Genomic DNA, 22,402 nt, shown 5'->3' with positions numbered 1-22,402 from the left:
CACTTCCCCCAACAAGGTCACACTTCCTAATAGTGCCACTCCCTTTGGGCATTTTCTTTCAAACCACCACAAGACCCAAGTTATAACTTCTTTAAATGGTTAATTCAAAGTGTAGGTAGCTTCATTTTTGCAACTTGGTTGGATAGGAATTTAATAAGGCATAAACAGTTGGTAGACAGTATTGGTGTCTATTATGGAATGTTTCCAGAATTGTGAGAAGTAAATGTCTGTTATTTATTTGTTTGTTTTGTTTTAGAGAGAGAGAGAGAGAGAGAGAGAGAGAGAGAGAGAGAGAGAGAGAGAGAGAGAGAGAGAGAGAGAATTTTCTCTGTGTAGCCCTGGCTGTCTGGGAATTCTTTCTGTAGACCAAGCTAGCCTAGAACTTAAAGATCCACCTGCCTCTGTCACCCAGTACTGGGATTAAAGGTGTGTACCATTATGTCTGGCAAAACAGTTCTTAAGTATCATCTTATTCAAGTGAAATAATCAGATTGTTACTGGTTAAGGGACAGAGACACCTGTTGTCACCTCAGCATCCTGAGGAGTTTCTCAGACCAAACTGGGATTCGTGGCTTTGATGTAGAGAAGACTATTCAGTATGATGAAGCAAAGGTAGAGATTACATCAGAGTCCTTATTTATTTATTTATTTATTTATTTATTTATTTATTTATTTATTTAATGTAGACGAGAGCATGTGGGTTAGGAGAGAAAGAGAGGCTGCAGAAAGAAAGACATGTCCAAGCATGGGTCTAGGCTTCCCAGGGGAGAGTGGAAGGAAGTAAGATACACGCAGCTGTGGGTGTGTCACCTCAAAGAAGAGCAGCAATCACCTGATTTAATATTAGTCATATGTATCATTTTGATGGTTCAAGTTACATCTCAAAAAGTTGCTAAGAACCTGCATGGGGCTGACTTAGGCCCTCTGTATGTATGCTACAGTTGTGTAGCTTGGTCTTCTTGTAGGACTCCTGTGGGAGCAGGGGCTGTTTCTGACTCTGTTGCTGCTTTTGGGACCGTTTCCTTCTACCAGTTTGCCTCATCCAGCCTTAATAGGAGAGGGGTGCCTAGTCTGACTGTAGCTTATATCCCATGGTTGGTTGATATCCATGGAGGCCTGCCCTTTCCTGGAACAGCAGACAGAGGCAGAGTAGTGAATGGGTGGGGAGAGGTGAAGCAGCTACTGTGAGGAGAGGAGGGAGGGGATATGGTTGGGTTGTACAAACAAACAAATGAATAAACCAATTCAGCCTTTCTTATCCTTTTCTCACTTTCGCTGAGATTGTTTGTTTGTTTTGTTGTTGTTTTTCAAGACAGGGTTTCTCTCTGTGTAGCTTTGGTGCCTGTCCTGGTGCTCTTGTAGACCAAGCTGGTCTCAAATTCACAGAGATCCACCTGCCTCTGCCTCCTGAGTGCTGAGATTAAAGGCGTGCGCCACCACCGCTCGGCTTTCAGTGAGATTCTAAGGGAGCCCTGGTATTATTGGATGGAATTATAATCTGATAGAGTGATACCAAGGAGCTTTCACAAGGGCCTCCCAAATTGCACATCTTCCTTGTACTGGGGTTTCTAGTGGGAGTTCTAGAAAATTGTAGGTTTATAACAGGAGAAAGAAAGACCTTGCTGTGCTGGGATTCTTGCTTCTCTTCTGGCTGAATGGCTCCTGTCTGCTTCTTGTGTCCCCTAATTTCCCTCTTCCTATCTTGCCTCAAGATAAGTGAGTAGAGTTTTATTAGGTAAGAAAATGGAGGGCTCAAGTTTCTAAAAGCTTTTCTAATTTCTACCATTGTGATGCACCGTAATTAAATATAAGATACTTAAAAATTATTTCTTAAAAAATGCTGACTTGTTTTAAGTTGTAATGTTCATCAACTCTTTCCTTAAATCATAGTCTCTTAATTATCCCAGATTCTTGCCAGGAAGTTTTACTTTTAATATTTTATGAAGTTTTTCAGATAATCTGTAAAATACTTAGAAGATAACTTCCAACTTCCTTCATGTTTCTCTCTCTCTTTCTGTTCTTTGTTCTCTTCTTAATTATAATGAACCAGGCTTTACCTCCTCACCTATATTGAGGGCACTGGGCCAGGCACTATTTCCGTTCTTAGGAAGAAGAGACTGGGTCTTGAGTTTTTTCTGATGGCCTAGTGTGAGCTGTTTGTGCAAGGTATCAATGGAAACAATTATCCTAACAGGATGACACAGCCTATTAGGCTTAGAATGTCCTGTCTTCCTGTTTAGGTTATCCAGAGGTCAGATGCAGGTTCATTTTCCCACTCTAGTCCACATGGTAGAGTGTGGTAGGACTTGGATCACAATCCACTTATCTGCATTCATCTTCCCAAGAAAGTAAGCCTTTGCCTTTCTGCTGTTGGCATTTTATAGTTATAGCGCTTTGTGAGGCTGTGGTGTCTGACACAAGCTGCATGCCAATAGCTGCTTTCTAACTCAGCAGCCTCTTCAAGTACATTTGTCCCAGTGTTTCAGAATTGTCACTTACCTCTCTGGAATCTGTCACTAAGCACTGGGCCAGGACGGACGTAAGCCTTGCCTCCATGCTGTGAACCCTGCCCTAGTGAATCAGACTTAGCAGTTTGCCATCTGCCTTCTTACCCCTTGTATTTAATTATGCTCGAGGGTATGGAAAGACGTTTCTCTTTAAAGCAGATTAAGCAGCAAGTGTTCTGACATGCTTTCTAAGCAAATCATTATACCTGACAAAAGATAATTACATATACAATCAGATCTGGAAGTGAATGGTTAATTAGGGTTAATAAATAAGTGCCTTTTAGATTTGAGGAAAGTATATACATATTTTAAATTGCCTGAGCAAAGATAATACAATCTATTATAGAAAGAAATAAATGACTGAGAATTCGTGTCCCTTAAAAATAAAATAGTAGAATATCCACTTGTGTGTGTGCGCATGTGCCCTCCTCTGTGCTTTAGCGCCAGCCATAATATTTTTTCTGTTAAACGGGGATGGTAAAGTGCCTGCTTTTTTAACATCCATTACCCTGCCTTTGGTAGTCCAGCTACCTCACTTTGGATGTCAGGGCAAGTGGTAAAGTCTGGCACCCGCAGCTGAGACCTTCACTCTAAAGCATAGCTATGGATCGTCTGAGCTTTGCCTTTGGCTGAGGAGCTCTCACAAGGATAAGAACTGTGACTGTAGACATGCACCCTCTTCTTCCTAAGGCAGTTGGGGTTTGCTTTGCTTAGTTTCATCTGTAAATGCCGTCTGTCCCTTTTTTTTTTTTTTTTTTTTTTTTTTTTGCGACAGGGTCTCATATAGCCCAAGCTTGTCTCAGAGTTCCTATGGAGCTGATGGTGGCCTTGGCTTCCTAGCCCTTCTTCAGCTATTGTCCTGCTGTGAGAGGACATGCTTTTAATCCCAGCACTCACTTTGAGTTTGAGGCCAGCCTGGGTTATATAGAGAGTTCCAGGTCAGCCAGGGCTATGAAGTGAGGCCCTGTCTCAAAAGAAAGAGAAAGGGTGGGGGTGGGAGAGGAAGGAAGGTAGTTGAAGTAATAAAGGAAGAAGGAGGAGGAGGAGGAAAGAAAAATAGAAAGTACACTTCAAGAACATTTTCCTTCATTTACAGTGAAGTGAATGAAAGGGTGATGCCTGAAAGAGAGTTAAAGGGTAATGGCAGCATGTGGCACCCTGAGCTCACCCTGAGCTCACCTGTAGTCCTCACAGAGTGCAGAAGGCACTGGCTTAGAGCAGGCTTGAAAAATGGACCTTTGAAGAGAGAAGGCTTAGGTGAGGACAGCTTGAAGGCCTTTAACACTGAGAAGCAGGAAAAGGAGGCTGGAGGAAAAAAATTGAAACAGGGTCTATAAGGGCTAAAGTTAACCTGAAAGCCCCATTTGCCCAAGGACAGATAACTTCCTGGAGTGCTGGGGGCTGATGTTCTTGTATGATACCGAGTCACGTGATTTCACTTCAGTAAGCAAGGTTATTTGCATAAGTAAGGCTTGTGCTTGATCACGTGTCGGTAGGAGATATGTAGACAGGAAGTACATCAGAATATATGCTTGCCCCGATTGGATAAAGATGGAAAGTACCATAGCCTTGTGGGTTTGGTCTTTATAGATACCTGGCCAACATAGATCTTGTGACCATTCTCTGGGAGTCCCAGGTAAGGAACTGGCCAGTGTCCATTGCCTGGCCAGTATTTAATAAATCTTGCTTCAATTGAACAGCCATGGATTTGGTCTTTCTCCTTGAAGTTTTCAGGTTTAACAGGTCTTTTGTGGTCTAGACTGACCTTGAACTCCTGTTTCTACTGTTCATGTTTTGGGATTACAGGTTGCATGACCATGACGGTTTTTCTGAGGTGATGGGGATTGAATCTAAGGTCTCAAGAATGTTAGGCAAGCACTCTACAGATTGAGCTACACACATGGCCCCTTGTATGGAGTTTAACTAAGTTGATGTTGGCTCTATCTTAAATTCTCTCCTCGGCTTCATCTAGAGCTTTCTCGGTGTGGTATTTTCACAGAGAAGGGAAAGTCTAGTGCTTGAGAAGGCAGATGGCACTCATTTGATATCTAGAAAAGACAAGTATTCTGAAGAAAGGTCAATAAGACCTTTCTTCTTCAATTCCCAGGAGCCAATTACTGAGGATTTGTTTGAAGGGCAAGTGTTTCAGCTTCTGTGTTGTATGGGGCTTAGGAGTTTTGTTGTTGTAAAGTCTCTGAAGCACACTAGGAACCTAACATCAGCTTTGTTTCTTGAAGGTGAAGGAAAAACGATCTTCTGGTTTACTTTTGGAATTTGCTAAGTGATCCTCAAGTCCCAGGTGAATTTAGTGCTTGGAAAAGGGAACTTGGGGGACTAAGGCTGCCCCTGAGCCCCCAGGTCATTGTTCACAAAAGCAAACCTGGTGTCCCCAGTTGCTTCTCTCTTGAGGTTTGCTTGGCTCTATTTATCTTCTGCCTTGGGTCACTGCCCCTGAGGTGCTTCAAAAGCAAAAATCTCAAAGACCCAAAACAAAACTAAACCAGATTCAAGGAAAAATGACCCGGCACTGTGGATTCAGTTTTACAAAGACAAAAAGGCACCCTTAAGAGCTCCACAGGATGGTTTTAAATGTTCCTACATTTGCACAAAGTGAGTGATCTCAACAGGTTTGAGATCCCAAAAATCTACAGATTGGGAACCAGTGTATATGATGGGAAACCGTCAGCCAGCTGGATGGATCGCATGAAGGAATTCCTCAGTGGTTCTGAAGTGGCTCAACTATCTAGAGCATATATATGGGACCACCCATGAAACCATTTCATTCCTTAAGCTGACCTTTCATTTGCTGGACACACAGCAAGTGTCCCAGAAGTAAAGCTTAGAATTTATTCACAGATATTGGCATAAACCCACCTGATGTGTCAACATTTGTTCTGGAGGGTAAGGGAACCCTGACTAAAAGAGGGATACTGATCTCAGGTGATACTTTAGAACTCGATGAGATGGAGCTGAAACACACTGTTTTCTGCTTACTTTTATGTGATCCATACTTTGATCATTTACTCAAAAGACTTGGAGATTCATTTTACTTGACTATTGCAACAAACCCACTGACAGAACTTGTACCGATTCTCACTATCATGTGCCCTACTTTATCCTTTAATCAGCATTTGTGAAGTGGCTTTTGGATAACGAGGTGATGTTTTGTTTTTGTTCATGTTCCATCTATGTCTTTGAACTCTGTGTATCTGTGTTAACTAGTAAATTCACCTATTGGACCACGTCTCTTTTTGTGTGTGTGTTTTTGCAAGACTAAAAGCATTTTATGTGATTACTACAAATGTTTATGCACTGCTATCCAAAGGAAGCAAAACTGAAGCAAAAGTGATGTTTTCTGTAGTAGGGGCCTTATTATTAAAAATGCAGCATCTTGTGATACTTGGACAACTCTGAGAGGTGGCCCCCAAGGCAGTGGCAGGGTGTGGGGTGTAGTGAGTACTGGTGTTTCCTGGCAAGTACTCTGCCTCCCTTACCTCTCCATCCCATTCTGACAGTAGATCAGTTACACCTTTCTAGGCATCCTTATCGCACCAAGGTTTATGCTGTTCCAGTCAGAGCAGCCCATGTGGAGACCTGTGGGGCTCTGGAATAAAGCCCTGGTCTTGTTATCCTTTCATTTCAGTAGAGATATACTTTAAAAGGACCAGATCTGGTGGGGCAAGGCCCTTAATCCCAAAACTCAGGAGGCAGAGGTGCTTTAGTGGACAGCCATATATTCAGGGACTGAGAGTGACAGGCAAGAGAGTGGCAGGCAATTGTGGTTTCCACCTTTCTACATATTAAGCTGACAATAGCTTACTCCTGTTTTAGTAGAGTTCAAATACTAGGAGTTGTGTGAATAATGTTTTTAAAAATAATTTCTTTATGTCAGCATCAAAATATAACTTGTTTCTTTGTTAACTTATTACCACTTAATAATGTCCACTCCTTGAGAAAAGGGACAGTGTCTACTTTCTATACTGTCTTCTGCTGCATAATGTGGTAGGTAGCACATTGTAGGTGGGCTGTAAACATGAGTTGAATGATTAAGTAAATTTTATCTAGTGTTTTATCTGGTGTTGAGTTCCTTAAACTTTAACGTACAGGTTTCCATAAATATCCATGAATTACACATGAAACATATTTTACAAAGTATTTAACATTAATGTGAAATATATAGAGTAGAATCTGGTAGGTACATTGAATTTTATACTTCCTGTAACCGCTAGTGATTTGCAGTGAGTATCTGCATATGATGTCTGGTCATGCGTACAGATTATAAGCATAGTATTCCTATTTAGGAAAGACTTTGCTGGAGAAGGGCCACGTGTCTTCACAGTTGTAGTTGGTTCAGTAGATAGGGTTCTTGCTTCCCCACCTGGAGTTGGTAGTTCAGCCTAAAAGAAAAGAAGCTTCATTTACAGACTCTTCCATCTCCTAAAGGTCTCTTTGCTAATGCCATTGAATGTAGTGGTTACTTTCTGCAGACTGTGAATGACCACATTCACATGTGGAATCATACAGAGACCAGAAAGAGCAGCCTTCAGAGTGAGGCTGTTGCTGACAGCTATGGAAAGACTGTTAATGGAGGGTATGTTAACAGATATATAAATGCTATTTATTTATTATATATACAGTGTTCTGTCTGCATGTCTGCCTGCAGACCAGAAGAGGGCACCGGATCTCACTGCAGATGGTTGTGAGCCACCATATGGTTGCTGGGAATTGAATTCAGGACCTGTGGAAGAGCAGCCAGTGTTTTTAAGCTCTGAGCCATCTCTCTAGCCCATAAATGCTATTTTTATTTCTAGAATTAAAGCATGTCCACTGCAGAATATTATGACAATAAAGAAAATAAGTTACTTGTAACCCCACTGTAAAAGTAACATCATTCTTGGCATATTTTCAAATTTTCTTTCATTTATAGGGTTTTCTACAGTTAAGTAACAGTGTACATCATAACCATCTTCCTAAGCCATTTAAATTCTATGTAAATGATTTTATTAAGCATGTGATGGTCATTGTTAAGTTCTACCTTACTGTTTTATCAGTTTATCTTTTTTTTTTTTTTTCCTTGCGGTAATGCCGGGCATTGAACCTAGACCTCATGTACACTAGGCACAAGTTCCTTGATATTGAGATTTAGGCTGTTTTAATTTTTTCTGTAACCTAATAAAATGTTGGAAATTACTGTCTCTATGCATAACTTTTTGTCCACCTTTATTATTTTTCCTAAAATTTCCTCACCTATAAGTATTATTATAAATTCCAAGAAGATCACAGTTTTATGGTTCTTAACCCCATTGCAGAAGGATAGCCTATCAATCACAGTATTATCATCTGAGTGTATGAAATTAGTGTTCCTTGGGAAAATGTGTTACCAAACAACATGAAAAAATTATGCACACATTCTCTTTCCATTGTTATCCTTTTTCTATTGTTTCATTAGAGTTTCTATAACAGTGTTGTAATTTCTGTTATGGTCTAGAATGTTCTCTTGTCTGAAAATAAACAGAGCCATCATTAGTCATTAATATTTTCATTATTGAACTTTCTACCTTTTGTAAGGGTCTGTATGACAGTTGCAAATTGATGGAGGAAAAAGAAGAGTCAGTCCCCTCACCATCCCAAGAAAAAGTTGGTTTCTCCTCATCTTTCTTTTGGTGGCTTTAATCACCTTAAAAGTTTTTATTCCTCTTAGAGTTACTGGTTCCATAAATGTGTCCTTCATGTGAAAGCAAAACCAAGAGACCCCCTATTTATGAAGTATGTCTTTTAAAAGAATATAAAAACGGAGGAAACAGTGAGTGAAGCATCAGGCTTTCGGAAACAATTCAAATGGGGGAAGGAACAGGAAGTTGGCTTTAAATGGCTTAAGGGGATTAGGGCTTTAAAGGTGGGTAAGGAGCTAGATGCTTTGGGTTAGGCCTGGCATTGCTTTTAAAAGATTATAACAATATTTGACAGTGATTCCAAATGGAGTTTATAAAGCAAATAGTCAGTTTTGAGACACTATGGAAAACAGAGGATGTCTTTTGTTGTTGTTTGTTTACACAAAATGATTGGCTAAAGTTAACAGGCGAATCCTGAAGCCTGAGCTCATCATGACACAGAGTTCTGTCACTTCGGAGAATCCAGCAGAGGTTGTTCAATGCACTTCATTGAGATTATCTGAGGTTTTGCTTTAAATTACTTTAGGAAAGTCTGGCTGCAAATGGCTTCTTTGAAAGGTAAACATACTTCTGCTCTCTGCTTCTATACATAGTTGGTGGCACGAGCCTTCCCCCTGAGTTGTGGGTAGTGTACAGAGATACAAACCTTAAACATAGTACAGGTGCTGATGTGATTGAGAGAGTGTTCCATACAACTGTATCGAAATGTCATAAATCGTTAGGACAGCAGCCACTGACAATTGTTAGCAATCTCAAAAGAAAAAATAATGAATATGATTTTGGTTTGAAGTATACCAGTTATGTTCTTAAAATGAATTTCCTTATTTTACTGTAAGAAGAAAGTCATGTGGAAAATGAACGAAGAATAATATATTCTTGATTTATGTATGAGTAAATGTCCAAAAGCTGACTTGTTTTCACCCTCTTCCTCAGCTCCTTGACCTGTTTATGGTTTGGGACTGGTCCACTTACCTCGCTGACTATGGACAGCCAGCCTCCAAGTACCTTCGTGTGAACCCACACACGGCCCTTACTCTCTTGGAGAAGTGAGTATGTTCTCAAAACTGTTTTTGTTTTTATTTTAGGTAGCATTTACACAAGGTTCGATTCAGTGATAAGGAACTAGAAATTTCTCTGAAAAGAGAAATGTCTAGATGGAGTTTTGAAAGTCAGTACAGCCAGATGTGATAGCATATGCCAACCGTGACGCAGGGGGATCATGGGTTTGAGAGAGCTGAGACTTTAGTGAGTATATGGAGTGAAACCTGGAGGAGAGGCGGGAGGGAAGGAGAGAAATTGAGTCCATCTTAATGAACCAAAGATAAGTCTCTTTCTTGCCTTTCAGGATTATTTTTATTACATATGTGTGGAAAAACTTGTTTTTTTCCTAATGTATCTTGAAAATCTCAGGCTCAGTTTGCTTTATAAATATGTTACTGGAAGTCTGGAATGTTTAGTACAGTTGTTGACTGCATTGTGCTAGTGCCTGACTCCATTCCCCCAACTGGAGAGAACAGGGTTCACTTGAAGACACAAGAATTGGAGCTACTTAAAAATAAAATAGACAGGGCCAAGAAATGGAAAGTTTGCCTCAGTAGTATCTCAGTCTTGAATTCTGTGTCGGTGGAGAACTACATGATTTGAGAAAACAAACGATAGTAAAAACTACGACAGTAGGGTTTGCTGCTCCAGCTAGACACAGTGCTTCCCCCCCCCCCATTATGTGGCAGACTTTTTCTTCACTCAGTCACAGTTTGTTTAAAGTATAACTATTAAGATGTAGTTTCATGCTATATTGTACATTGTTTTCCCAAATTTCAAATATAGTTGTGGTTATTTGATTTGAAAGGATGTAAGAAACTATTCACAAATTATATAAATTGATTTTATAATGTTAGGAAATGCTGCTGAGGCAAAAAAAAATTACATTTAAAATTTTCTGATGCCGTTTTCACTTTCACGTGGTCTTGCTGTGAATGTGTAGGAGAGCCCACGTTGGGTATTCTAATACATCTTCTGGTGGGATGTCTTGGATTTGTGTGCTAGTGCAAGTTCATGACTTCCCCCCCCCCCCCCCCGTCTCCATGTGCTTTCTGTGTCTGTACATTTGATAGCACCTATTTTCATTTTAAGCAAACAGTTGATATTGGATAAGTCAGCATGTGGAGAGAGCTGGGAAGGGAGGGAGGCAGGGAGGCAGGGAGGGAGGCAGGGAGGGAGGGAGGGAGAAAGAAACAAGTCCTGGGAAGCAGCTTTTCTTTTTCAGCATTTGTGTTTGTATGTGTTTGTAGGATGAAGGACACCAGCAAGAAGAATAATATATTCGCCCAGTTCCGGAAGAACGACAGAGATAGGCAGAAGCTGATAGAGACGGTGGTGAAACAGCTCAGAGGCTTGGTGACTGGTATGTCCCAGCACATGTAAACATGTCCATGAGTGCGTCTCCATGGCCAGCACTGGTCATGAGACAATAATTTGTTTACAGAAGTCAGAAAATACGGTAGAGGAAATAAACTGATGAGGGCTTAAACAAGTATTGGTAACAAACATCATTTGTATGGATTTTTAAATAATTGAATACTATTTTATATATAAAAATGTAAGATTAATTTTTTTCAATTTCAGAGGAAAAATCGAAAGTGTAATATATAAATCCAATAAATTGTGTATGAAACTGATTGCAAATATTAGAAAAACTTGTGTTTCTGCTTGTAAGTATTCTTTCTTCTCTTGAAGCCGGAAAAAGCTCCTGTTGTGTCATTATAGTTTGGGGCACAGCTGCTGCTGAAAAGGGAATATTTGGCTATCGTTGTTGGATTTTTAGCTTTTATTTTCACCTTAGTTTGACTCATGTGCCTAAAAATTTTTGTTCTGCTGATTCTGAGGAGGAAATCTACAAATCTTGACAGTTCCTGAAGCCAAACACAGCTCACCAGGAATGTAAATTATTTGTTATATTTGGATAGCTTAATCATTCTGAAAATGAAGATAATGGTTTGGATTTCCTAAAGATGTAGTATTTCTTGTAGCTGACCCCATGTTAGAGTTTTAGTTTGGTTTAAGTTAAAGACAAGCCTGTCAAGGGGCTGTTTACATCAGGTGTGGCTGTCCTAGTGTGAATGTGTTCTTCCTGCTTAATGAAGTTACCACAGGTTCGGGTGAATGTGCTCCAGATAGTATATCTCAATGCTATAGACTGTGGAACTCAGCAGATGAACTGCACTCTGGAACCTACAGCAAATGTACATTTTCCTCTGGATAAATCAGTGACAAGAATGCGATGTAAACTTGACCATTGTTTTCTCTCCACTGTAATTATGCTAAAAGTACCCTTTGCATTTTCTGGATTTATGCCTGTAGACTCCTGACTCTGTAAAATAAGTATGACCAGCTATGCTTACATGTCTGGATTTTGTGTTGAACATTAAAAAGGTTGGGAGTTGTTGAAGATGCTATTTCAGATATTCAGAGCTTCTCATTTTAAACGGCCACCTCCAGAAAAGGCCTATTATTCCCTAATTATCAGAATATGCATGGCACAAAACAAAACATATTTGTGCTCTTGACAAAATACTCAAGTATTTAACATTTTGAACTTTTACAGGAAAATACGATAATTCTTCAGACACAATGCATATAGGTTAGGTGTGGTGAGCTCTGAAGATGCCCCTCACTCGCTGGGTACTTGGAAAGGCTCCTGGTTTTGGCCCAGGCACCTGGGGATTTGGAAAGAGGAAACTCCACATCCCCTGGAGCAGGAACTTCCCCCTCCCCCCCCCCCCCCCGCCTTGGGCTCCTCTGTACTCTTTATAAAAAACAAGGCACTCCCCACCCCACCCCCATACCCCTCCCACCCCCATATTGTATTGTTAACCAGCGGGTAGGCCTAAAGGCATTGCAGCCCTGAATGGGGCAGAAAGCCCAAGATGCAAGCTGATCTTGGGGGAGGGGGCGGGATCTCTCAGGCTCCGGAGATGGGCAACATAATGAAAAAGAAGTGAGAATTTGGTTAGGTCCGGAGACCAGAGCTGTGCCCAGGATAACGGCTTCTGGAGGACTTTGGGTGCCCCTGTGAACATTAGGAGCAGTGAAATGACCATCTCCTGAAGGTTCCCTCAAGTGGCTGATGGACAGCTGGGCCCCAGCTGTGCTTCTGGAACGCTGGGATCACAACCCACAACCTTGCCCTGAAGGAGACCAAGCAAAGGGAAGCAACTCTAGCCCTTTGGCCCTTGATTTGGTGAACAGAAGGGGTTTCCAGGCTCGAGGGTGGGGGACCAGAGAGGACGCTAATGGCATGGAGACAGGTAGGTCAAGAGCATGGCCCTGCACGCAGAGTGTCTAATTCTTGTGGGCTTCTCACGCTGGCTGGGCTCTTGCTCTCACCAAGAGCCCCGAAGTTACAGGGCAAAACCTCAGGTCCGCCCGAGGGTGCGCTTGGGGCACGCCCCCCCTCCCGCCCAGATGTCACTCCCTATTTGGATCTCGAGGTGAGCCTGACACTGCCCACTGCTTCCAATCATTAGTCTGGGTGGGACACTTTAAATATGCGTATACACGTCGCGTTGTTTGACTCAGGACCAGTCCAGAGGGAGGGAGGCAGTATCTATATAAACGTGCTAAGGGCAGATGGAGAAGTGTTAACCGAGTTGCAGGAGAGAAGGTGGTGGGCAGGGGTCTGCAGCCCCGGGAATCCCAACAGCAGTTGGCAGCGCTGGTAAGTTGTTTCAGCCTCGCTCGCTCGCAGCTTTACATCAGGAGCGCGGATCGAGAGTGTAGAGGCATTCCGGAGGCAAACCGCCCACCATGAAGGGGCTGGCACTTTTTGACTGCAATGGGGAAAATGTTCTGGGCCTCCAGCTTTGAAGAAGGCGAATTCTCTAAGTGCTCAGGATCACTGACAGTCTCGTTTTAAGAGCGGAAGCCTTGCATGAATTTATTTATCTCTGGCTTGGTCCCTAACCCGGGACTTTTCTGGACTGCATAGGAGAGCTCTGCACAGTTCTTGAGCCCTCTGCCCTCCCAGTGGCCTAGCCGTCCCCAGCCTCCCCGCCCCGGCAGACTCGCCATGCTTTCTTGGGGGTTGAGCTGTCTGTCCATGCTGGGGGCTGCGGGCACCGCTCTCCTGTGTGCCGGTGTGCTGCTTGGCCTAGCCCAAAACCTGTGGACCCTCCGCTGGACGCTGAGCCGGGATCCGGCCTCAACCTTGCCCCTACCCAAGGGCTCCATGGGCTGGCCATTCTTGGGTGAAACGCTGCACTGGTTGGTTCAGGTGAGTAGTTTTATCATTCAGCAATGCCCCCCTTTTCTGCATCTCCCATCAGAAGCTCTTGGTTCTGGGTGCACTTGCTAAGCAGACCCTTTCCCAGGATTTCTGAAACCCTCGCCATTGCATAGCTTTCTAAGAGACGCCATGTCACCGAAGTTCTAAGCATATTTTGGGTGTAAACTAGGGGCCTACGGAGGGATCGGAGGAGCGTGGTACCTACCTTGCAAGCACAGACTGAAAAGCGGAGCCACATCTCAGCCATGCTCCCTTAGGCACCCACATTCCCAATCCAAGCCCCTATCTCACTTTACCAGCGGGCGTCTACATTCCCATAGAGTACCTGAGAGGTCCCTTTGGAATCTCGTTTTGTAAGTAATGTGTGACAGCCTGGGACAGGGGAGTTGTTAAGAAGAGGCAGCTGGGATGTCTGGGACAGATCTTCAGCCCCGCTGGCCCAGCGGCCCTTCAAGCTCCGCCTTGCTTGCAGGGCTCTCGTTTCCACAGTTCCCGCCGCGAGCGCTACGGGACAGTGTTTAAGACGCATCTTCTGGGCAGGCCAGTGATCCGCGTGAGCGGCGCGGAGAACGTGCGCACCATCTTGCTGGGCGAGCACCGCCTGGTGCGTAGCCAGTGGCCGCAGAGCGCGCACATTCTGCTAGGTTCACACACACTCCTCGGCGCGGTTGGCGAGCCCCATCGACAACGGCGTAAGGTGAGGGGAAAACCAAAGGAACTTAAGATCGATCCATCCATGGTGCCTGGGTTCCTGCGGTAGCCTGGTGTTCGGTATACTCAGAACTTGACTAGGGTCCCTGCTAAGGGAACAGGTGACCCGAGGCAAGTCTCCCTATATTTCCGGGTTTTGAATTGTAAAACAAGGGCAGGGCTACAAATCCTTTATTCCAGATCTTCTGTGACAGGTGCTAGCAGGTTTGGGGCTTCAGATTTAAGCGGGTTCAGGGAAGACTTTGTGGAGCAGCTAACATTTGAAGCCTAGATGGATGGGAGGGACTCCGTACATCAAAGTGGAGGGAACCAAGCCAGCAAGTTTAGGCCTGTGCGGCTCAGAAGAGGAAGAAGGGACTGGACTTTGCCTTTAGGCTGCGGAGTCGCGGAGCCCAAGAGGCCAGCCTGCCCTGCGCTCGCTCAGCTGCGCTCCCTACAGGTCCTGGCGCGCGTGTTCAGCCGCCCGGCTCTGGAGCGATTCGTGCCGCGGCTGCAGAGGGCGCTGCGGCGAGAGGTGCGCTCCTGGTGCGCCGCCCGAGGACCAGTAGCTGTCTACGGGGCGGCCAAAGCACTCACCTTCCGCATGGCCGCGCGCATCCTCCTGGGGCTGCAGCTGGACGAAACACGATGCACCGAGCTAGCCCAGACCTTTGAACAGCTAGTGGAGAACCTCTTCTCATTGCCCCTGGACGTGCCTTTCAGTGGCCTGCGCAAGGTAATGCTGCCCCAGACCTTAGTCCATAGCTCCAGAGGGTCTCCCAAACCAGACGAGGTACCCCGGACCGAGGGCGTGGCCCAGCGTAGGGTAGTGTGATGGTTGGTGGAGACCAGGGTTGCATTTTTTTCGGACTCCGTGTGACATGGGCAGGCCACACGTCGTTAATGGGATGCTCTTGATTCACACTCTCGCACCGAGTAGCCTTCTTGAGTTTGGGTCTTAGTGGTAGGCATCCAGGAAGGGGTTGCCTACCTTCTCAAAGTGGCGCCGAATCTCCAGCACCCTTTGGAAGGTTGGCACTGCGGAACGTTGGGGAACCGAAGGGCGCCAGACGAAGCCCGGCGCTGGGTCTGGTCTAGGGGATGGGTGTCGGCTCCCAACCCACCGACCAGGGCTGGTTTCCGGATCAGAAAAGCAAGACTTTTTTTGAGTAATGGGCGGGGCCCTAGAGCTGAAGGAAGCTGGGTCCTGCCCCTCCCCCTCTTTCTGCCCTAGAGCGTTCAGTCGCTTGAATAAAAATAATAATCTGTAAAAGAATCTTGTGTGCTGGTTACCTTGCATACATTTTCTGGTTTAGTCCCTGCAACCTGCAAAGTGTTATTCTCATTTTATTGGCAAGCAGGTCTCTTTGAAGTCACGAGACAAGAACACAGTCAAGATTTGAACAAGATACTTCTGGCTACAAAACTCAAGTGTTGGCTTTCAGGATGTTTTGGCTGGGCATGCTTCCTTCTGAACTCTGCCGAGCCATCCTTTCCCCCTTTGCTCAACCCCCTGATGGAAGCTAACGTTTAGAATATACAATAGTGTCCTCAGTGGAGTTTCCCAGGTGCCCCTTTTTCTTAACACTGATTCTCATTACCTGAGCACAGGGAAAGGGTAATAGCTAAGTGCACCTCCATGGTTCTGTGCCAGGAATGGGCACTAGCCGCTGTGTGAGGGAACAAATGTTTGACCTCTCAGTGCTTTGTGTGACATTAACTGCCTTGCCAGAGGAGGCTGGTGATGATTATCAAGACAGAGTACTGTTTATAGACAGTGAACAAATCTATGACCGTTTCTTGAGCCATGCCTGCTTCCAGCTAGGTGTATAGCTAAGCTGAGACTCACATCAGGATCTACCCTTCAGCCTTCCTACCCCATCTGCCCTCTCTCCCCGTACATCAGGGCATCCGGGCCAGGGACCAGTTATATCAGTACCTGGATGAGGCGATTGCTCAGAAGCTTCATGAGGAGCAGGCAGCAGAGCCAGGTGATGCCCTGCACCTGATCATTAACAGCGCTAGGGAGCTGGGCCATGAGCTCTCTGTGCAAGAGTTGAAGGTAGGTGATGGGAGGCCACTTCTCCCTCCCCCCACTTTCCTTCCCCAGAGATCCCCCCACACCCAATCCATTCCCAGTCATGTCCTATTTCACACCATTTGGAGGCTCAGGCACACCTCAGGGTGAAAAAGAAGAGCCCTGGGTTCCAGTCATGACTCTGTCAACATCTGCCAGCTATGACAGCTTGGACTGTAGCCGTTCTTCCAGCAGCATCAAAACCTAAGTCTGGCATTACAGGTTCTGGATCTAGTTATCCCTCCTCTTGGCCCCTCACAAACCCCAAATGGTTCAGGAGAGAATGATCTATAGACTTGGAGTCCCGGGGAATTGAGCGCTGGAGACAATGCTGGTCCATGAAGAGAGGTAGCATGGACAGAAGTGGTAGTTTGTGTTTTGACAGAACTAGGGAGTAACAAGGCCCCATAGAAGGGACCCGTTGGTCAAAGTGGCCAGGCAGGATGTCTGGACTCTGGAGCCTCCATCTCAGCTGCATTTTGTCCAAGGTAGGACCAGCAGTTGGTCTCCAACCAGTTCAGATTTCACTCCTCAAAGATTCTTATGTACCTGTTTAACACCAGATTTTGTGCTGGGATACAGAGTGGGTGCATTCTGTTTCAGAGAATAGGGTATGAGGGTGGCATACACTCACCTTCAGGTCACTGAAGACCGCATGCAAATACAAGCACTGCTGCTGCCCTGAAGAAAGTTACTGGAAGGGCACTTAGGCAGGTGGTGGGGCCTGAGAATGTCCTCAGCAAAGCAGGGCAGAAAAAGTGGCCTTCCTGGCTTTGGAGCAAGACTGGTACTGGGCTGCAGGTGCCTTGTCTGAAGCATCATGGGTGTGTCCGGGTGGGGGAGGGGAGAGGGAGGGAGGGAGAGAGAGCCAAAGACACACAGAGAGACAGAGACAGACTCTCATTGCAGGAACTACTAGCTCTAGGGTCTTGGAGCACTTCCCAGAGTCTCAGTTTCCAACCTTATAAAGTAAGAGCAGTAATTGCTCCCCACGGGGTGAAGGTGAGAATCTAACGAGTTATTATATTTAAAGCACTAAAATAATGCACAGAATAATATCTCTGTATCACCTCTGAGAGCTCGTTCAAAGCGGGCGTGTGCAGATGCTGGTCTGCCTATTGTCCAAAACGACTTTCCTAAGTGAGTTTTGACCGATTTCAGAGCAAGTGAGTATAGCCGCCAGGGCCGGACATGAAGGCGCTAGTCTGCGCACAGGAGATAAGTTTGGACGCTTTTCACAGTACATTCAGAGCCGCCGGACTGTCTTGCAGGAGTCAGCTGTGGAGCTCCTCTTCGCCGCCTTCTTCACTACGGCCAGCGCCAGCACATCGCTCATTCTGCTGCTTCTGCAGCACCCCGCGGCCATCGCCAAGATCCAGCAGGAGCTGTCAGCGCAGGGGCTGGGGCACGCGTGCGGCTGCGCACCCCTGGCCACGGGGCCCCGACCTGACTGCAGCTGTGAGCCGGACCTTAGCCTGGCAGCGCTGGGCCGTCTGCGCTACGTCGATTGTGTAGTCAAGGAGGTGCTTCGCCTCCTACCGCCTGTGTCTGGGGGCTACCGCACTGTGCTGCGAACCTTTGAGCTGGACGTAAGTGCGCCGCGCTGTGGGGCCTCTGGATGCTTGCAGCGGCGCTGGGGTGGGAGGAGGGCAGGGAGACCAGCACAGAGATCTCTTTCCCTTGCCAGGGCCTTAGCTTTCCTTCCTGGAAAATTGGCTGAGCTCTATACTATTCCCCGGACTCTGCTTCCTCCAACTCCAGTAGAGGGATACAAAGCTTGGTGCCTGAAGAGCTGTCAAAGTTAGAAATTTTATATATAGTATATCTAAGTAGAAATGCTTATATAAAGTATGTAAGTATATAACTCAGCTTTTGTCAGCGATCCCGCTAGTTTTAGAATGCAGACGTTTTTCTCTGAACCGCACTCCTTGCAAAGTGTGTGGCTAGAAAGGGAAGGCGGTACACTACTTCTTTATTTAATTCCGTCATTAAACTAAAGAACCAGTCATTGTCACCTGTCCAGGCCTGGCTCTTAGGCCATGTACCTGGGAAATGCAACAGCCTTAAGACAAAGAACAAAATCTTAATGGTTTCATCAGGCTGCCCTTGACTGGACAAGGTTAAGAACTAGGCCTGACCGAATCTGGAAATAATGTGGACAGGTCTCCCTTTACTGTGGATCTCCGTTTATCCTCTGGGAGGACTTTGGTTTGGTTCTTTTTTTGCAGCTCTGATACTCCCCAGGAGGCTGGGGGTGTTTAATGAATTAATGAATTGGCAGCTTTGGAAATTGGGGAATTCGCACTGCAAAACTTGAGGGTCTTTGCCTGAATGGCTTTGCTGCAGTACCTTGGGAGGGGTGGTATTGAAGAGGGGGACTCCATGAGGAGGGAGGGACCAAGACTATGGAATGAAGCAAGGAGATTTCTAGGGTTGGGTGATAGCAGCCAAAGGGCTGGAATGTGAAGTGTGTGCCACTGGTGTGTGTGTGGGGGGGGCTGCCAGTCAAAGGTTGGCACTCAAGTGACTTGGGTGCTTAAACTTGAAGCTGCAGTGCTGGTGTGCCCAGTAAATGATGAGAGCCGTGGAGGACGGGGCAGCTTCCAGGGCTGTAAGTGGAGCACAGGGAAGGTCATCCTTGTCCTCGTCCTTCTCCTTCGTCCTCGTCCTGCTAATCCTAGTCCTTGTCCTAGTCCTCCTCCTCCTCCTCCTCCTCCTCCCTCCTCCTCATCCTTGTCCTCTTCCACTGTGCAGACAGGACACTGAGGACTAGGGAGGGCGATTCCGATGTGAGAACCTGAATAGTAATGACCCTCCACAGGCTTCAGAAAACTGCAGTCATCGGAGGGGCAGGTGGCGTTGTAGTCAGGGATCGGAAGACACGTGAGAAAGCTAAGAGGCTGGGAATATAGGACAGTGGCAGGCTGGGAATATAGGACAGCGGCAGGCACGCTCTCCTAGTGTGAATGAGGCCCTGGGCTTGCAATACCTAGCAGGGAGCAAAAAGAGGGCAGGACGGTTGGGAGGGTGGGAGCATCTTCTCAAGTATAACCACAAGGTCGTGTTACTGTGTAGAGGTGAGTGGGAAGGCGGGGTGGTCCTCAGTTAAATGCAAAGGAGAGTTTTACAATTGAACTGTCCCAGAGGAGGAAAGGGTTCCCTGCTTCAGCTACAGTCTTACAATATGTCTCCTGTGACAGAAGAAAACAGGAGGAGAAAGACAACAAACTCATAACATTCCGTTTCATGGGCACTAATGTGTGCCAACCTCCGTTTGAAATTCTCTCAACAACGTGGATATTTTTTATTCTTATTTTCTCAACTAAAAAAAAATGGGGGTGGGGTGGGAGGGGCGCAAGCATTTCAAGATCTTACAGCTCATTAGTGAAGACACTGAAACTGTAAAGCAGATCCTTTAGCTTCAGACTTAGTTAATCACGGGCCCCTGGAGGTTTATTCGGCGCGTCTGGGTGCGGGGGATGGGTGGGGAATTGGCTCTGGCCATTTCGCGGTGCTTAGCGATCACGACGGCCCCCTCACTTCTCAGGGCTACCAGATCCCCAAAGGCTGGAGCGTGATGTATAGCATCCGAGACACGCACGAGACAGCTGCTGTATACCGTAGCCCGCCCGAGGGCTTCGATCCCGAGCGCTTTGGCGTGGAGAGTGAGGACACGCGGGGCTCCTGCGGCCGCTTCCATTACATCCCCTTCGGCGGCGGCGCGCGCAGCTGCCTGGGCCAAAAGCTAGCACAGGCGGTGCTGCAGCTGCTCGCCGTGGAACTGGTGCGCACAGCGCGCTGGGAACTGGCTACACCTGCCTTCCCGGTCATGCAGACGGTGCCCATCCTGCACCCAGTGGACGGGCTGCGACTCTTTTTTCATCCTCTGGAGACTTTGGGTGCGGGGGATGGGTTACACCTCTGACTCGCTCGCTGCTCCTTCTAGCCTTGGCTTGCCCTGTGGCTGCCGCGCACACCCAGTGCTGTTCATCTTCAGCGCCCTAGGTCCTCATGTCACGCACATTCACGGAGTCGTGTGTTTAACAAATGTTCACGGGACGATTTTGTGCTAGACTGGAAGGAGGAGTTGACTGAGTCACAGGCCCCGCATTGGAGATGCGCTGGGCTTGGGGAAGGAGCGTGCTGCGCGCTCCACACGTAGGCACTTGGCAAGATCTGAAGGAGTCAGCGGTGGAAAGAACCTATCTCCACTAGATGAAACCTGGCTTCACCTTTCCGTGGCAAGTCCCGCAGGGAACTTGAATGTGGGGCCCTGGCGGTGTGGCGGTGGTGATTGGGTGTACTATCAAACCAGAGGAGAATTTGCAACTTTTTTTTTTTTTTTTTTTTCCGAGACAGGGTTTCTCTGTGTAGCTTTGGAGCCTATCCTGGCACTAGCTCTGGGGACCAGGCTGGCCTCGAACTCAAACTTACTTAGATCCGCCTGCCTCTGCCTCCCAAGCGCTGGGATTAAACGCCCGGTTTGCAACTTTTCTTTTCTTTTCTTTTCTTTTTTTTAAAGTTAGCAGAGATACCGGGTTGAGTCTGTGACATTGACCAAAAGGCACACCAGAGAGCTCTCAGCAATTGCCCTCAGGCTTATTGAGCCTTGGCAGAAATTAAGTACCCAAGTATGGAGGGTGGTGCTTCCTGGGCTCTAACTGGCTCAACCTCAGCAGATTCTGCTAGAGACTTCTGAAAAGAGAAATTCCTACTTCAATAATTTGTTAACATCCTCATTTATACAGAAGAGAATATGTTCTCTGGAGATGTCTCCTAAGTCTGGTCCATTCGAGGTTGAGACAAAATTTCTTCAAGGGAGATTGAGATAAACAAGACATTTTCCATATTTGTGCCAAAACAGGAAGGTCAAGAAATAACATTTCCTGCCGGTGGTTGAGTAAGGAGGCTGGGGGTCAGTTGCACAGCTGTCCCCGGGTGTGACAGCCAATGGTGGAGAGGGGTGGAATACAGAGACATACACTGTAGCCTGTACCCAGAGTGTCTGGAAGCTGGGCAGCCTCAGTCCCATGCCTCCGCGAATCTAGATGCTCGGTTTTGGATTGTTTTTGCAACATCAGCTTGCAGAATTGCTCTGCTGGCTGCTTCACTATTCTCACTATTACCAAGGAGGAACTGAGGATTAAGGAGAACAGTGACTCTCCTGAGGAGCCACTGCAGTCCTGCATCCCTTCTTTAGTCACCCAGTGCTCCCGCCCCATGCCCATGCCACCTGTGGGACTCAGACCTTTTGCTTTCCAGCACCCATCCCTAGCCTGTGTTAAGCACTGTCTGGCCTTTCCAAATCCCAAGGTTCCCACTACTGTTTAAATTAAAGCCATTATCATCCTGTCATCATCCCCCAAAGCCCATTTCAACCTGCCACCCACATTCCCACACTCCTGGGCAAGGAGACATAAGTGGCTAGCCCAGGAAGCTGTAACCTAGTCTGGGCTGACCCTGTTGTGAATCAGGAGGAAATTGGTGGCCTCCTGACCTTATGCTTAAAGTGGATCCTGGGGCCTGAAGGCAAGGGGGACATCAGTAGGTACTTGAAGGTGAGCAGCTGCTGGGGTTCATACCACCATAACCCCTACACAGGACAGTTAATCACCCATAGCTGGTCAGAGGAAAGGCCAGGTCCTGAGCTCTGCAGGCACCAGGGGGAGCAAAGGTATTATGGTGCAGGCCTACCACCTTGGAAATCTGAGAAATCTGGATCTGGATGAGGAGGCCAAAAGACCCTGCTTCAAGGTTGCTTCGAGTTTGGGGAGAAAGAAATAGGGAAGGTGCCTTTCAGAAGCCAGGACAAACTGGTTCAGAGAGACTTGTGTACTTGCTTTGTGGTCTGGACCAACTGTTAGCACATGGAAGTGACTCCAATTTTTCCCCCATTCCCCATTGTTGCATCATATTATTAGGCTCCTGGTTTAGCAACTGCAAGTTCTTAGGGAAAGAGCAGATGTAGTTCTTGCCCCTTGGACTTCTGATGTTCACAGAAAAAGGCAGACAATGAACAAACCAGCAATACAAAAGCAAAAACAAAGCAAACAAAATCCTAAGAATGCCCAGTGGTGAAAAGCATAGAGAAACTAACAGCAACAACAACAACAACAACAAAACCCAAACCCCAAAACAAAAACAAAACAGGCCTTTAACACAGAGTTAATCT

General features: G+C 46.3%; 2 protein-coding genes across 7 annotated transcripts in view; both read left to right on the top strand.

Moving 5' to 3' along the window:
- The window catches only part of Exoc6 (exocyst complex component 6), a 128,515-nt gene extending 117,640 nt beyond the window's left edge, over positions 1-10,875 (top strand). For 5 of the 6 annotated variants that reach the window (XM_027407453.2, XM_027407452.2, XM_027407455.2 and 2 more), the window contains 2 exons: positions 9,113-9,225; positions 10,471-10,875. In XM_027407453.2, the coding sequence (XP_027263254.1) occupies positions 9,113-9,225; positions 10,471-10,603 (246 nt within the window). In that variant the 3' untranslated portion in view covers positions 10,604-10,875. The remainder of the gene's footprint in view (positions 1-9,112; positions 9,226-10,470) is intronic. The other variant, XM_027407454.2, reaches the window with a different exon arrangement.
- Positions 10,876-11,774: 899 nt separating this feature from the next.
- On the top strand, positions 11,775-20,551 carry LOC100755258 (cytochrome P450 26C1). Its single transcript, XM_027407451.2, has 6 exons — positions 11,775-13,451; positions 13,936-14,160; positions 14,614-14,889; positions 16,060-16,215; positions 17,502-17,819; positions 19,778-20,551. The coding sequence occupies exons 1-6, from the start codon at positions 13,248-13,250 to the stop codon at positions 20,153-20,155; spliced, it is 1,557 nt and encodes a 518-aa protein (XP_027263252.1). The 5' UTR covers positions 11,775-13,247; the 3' UTR covers positions 20,156-20,551.
- The last annotated feature ends 1,851 nt before the right edge of the window (positions 20,552-22,402 follow it).

This window comes from Cricetulus griseus, chromosome 3 (assembly GCF_003668045.3).
Source record: "Cricetulus griseus strain 17A/GY chromosome 3, alternate assembly CriGri-PICRH-1.0, whole genome shotgun sequence".
NCBI classification, from domain to species: Eukaryota; Metazoa; Chordata; class Mammalia; order Rodentia; family Cricetidae; genus Cricetulus; species Cricetulus griseus.
The sequence above is the reverse complement of the archived record's forward strand: the minus strand, read 5'-3'. Positions and strand labels throughout refer to the sequence as shown.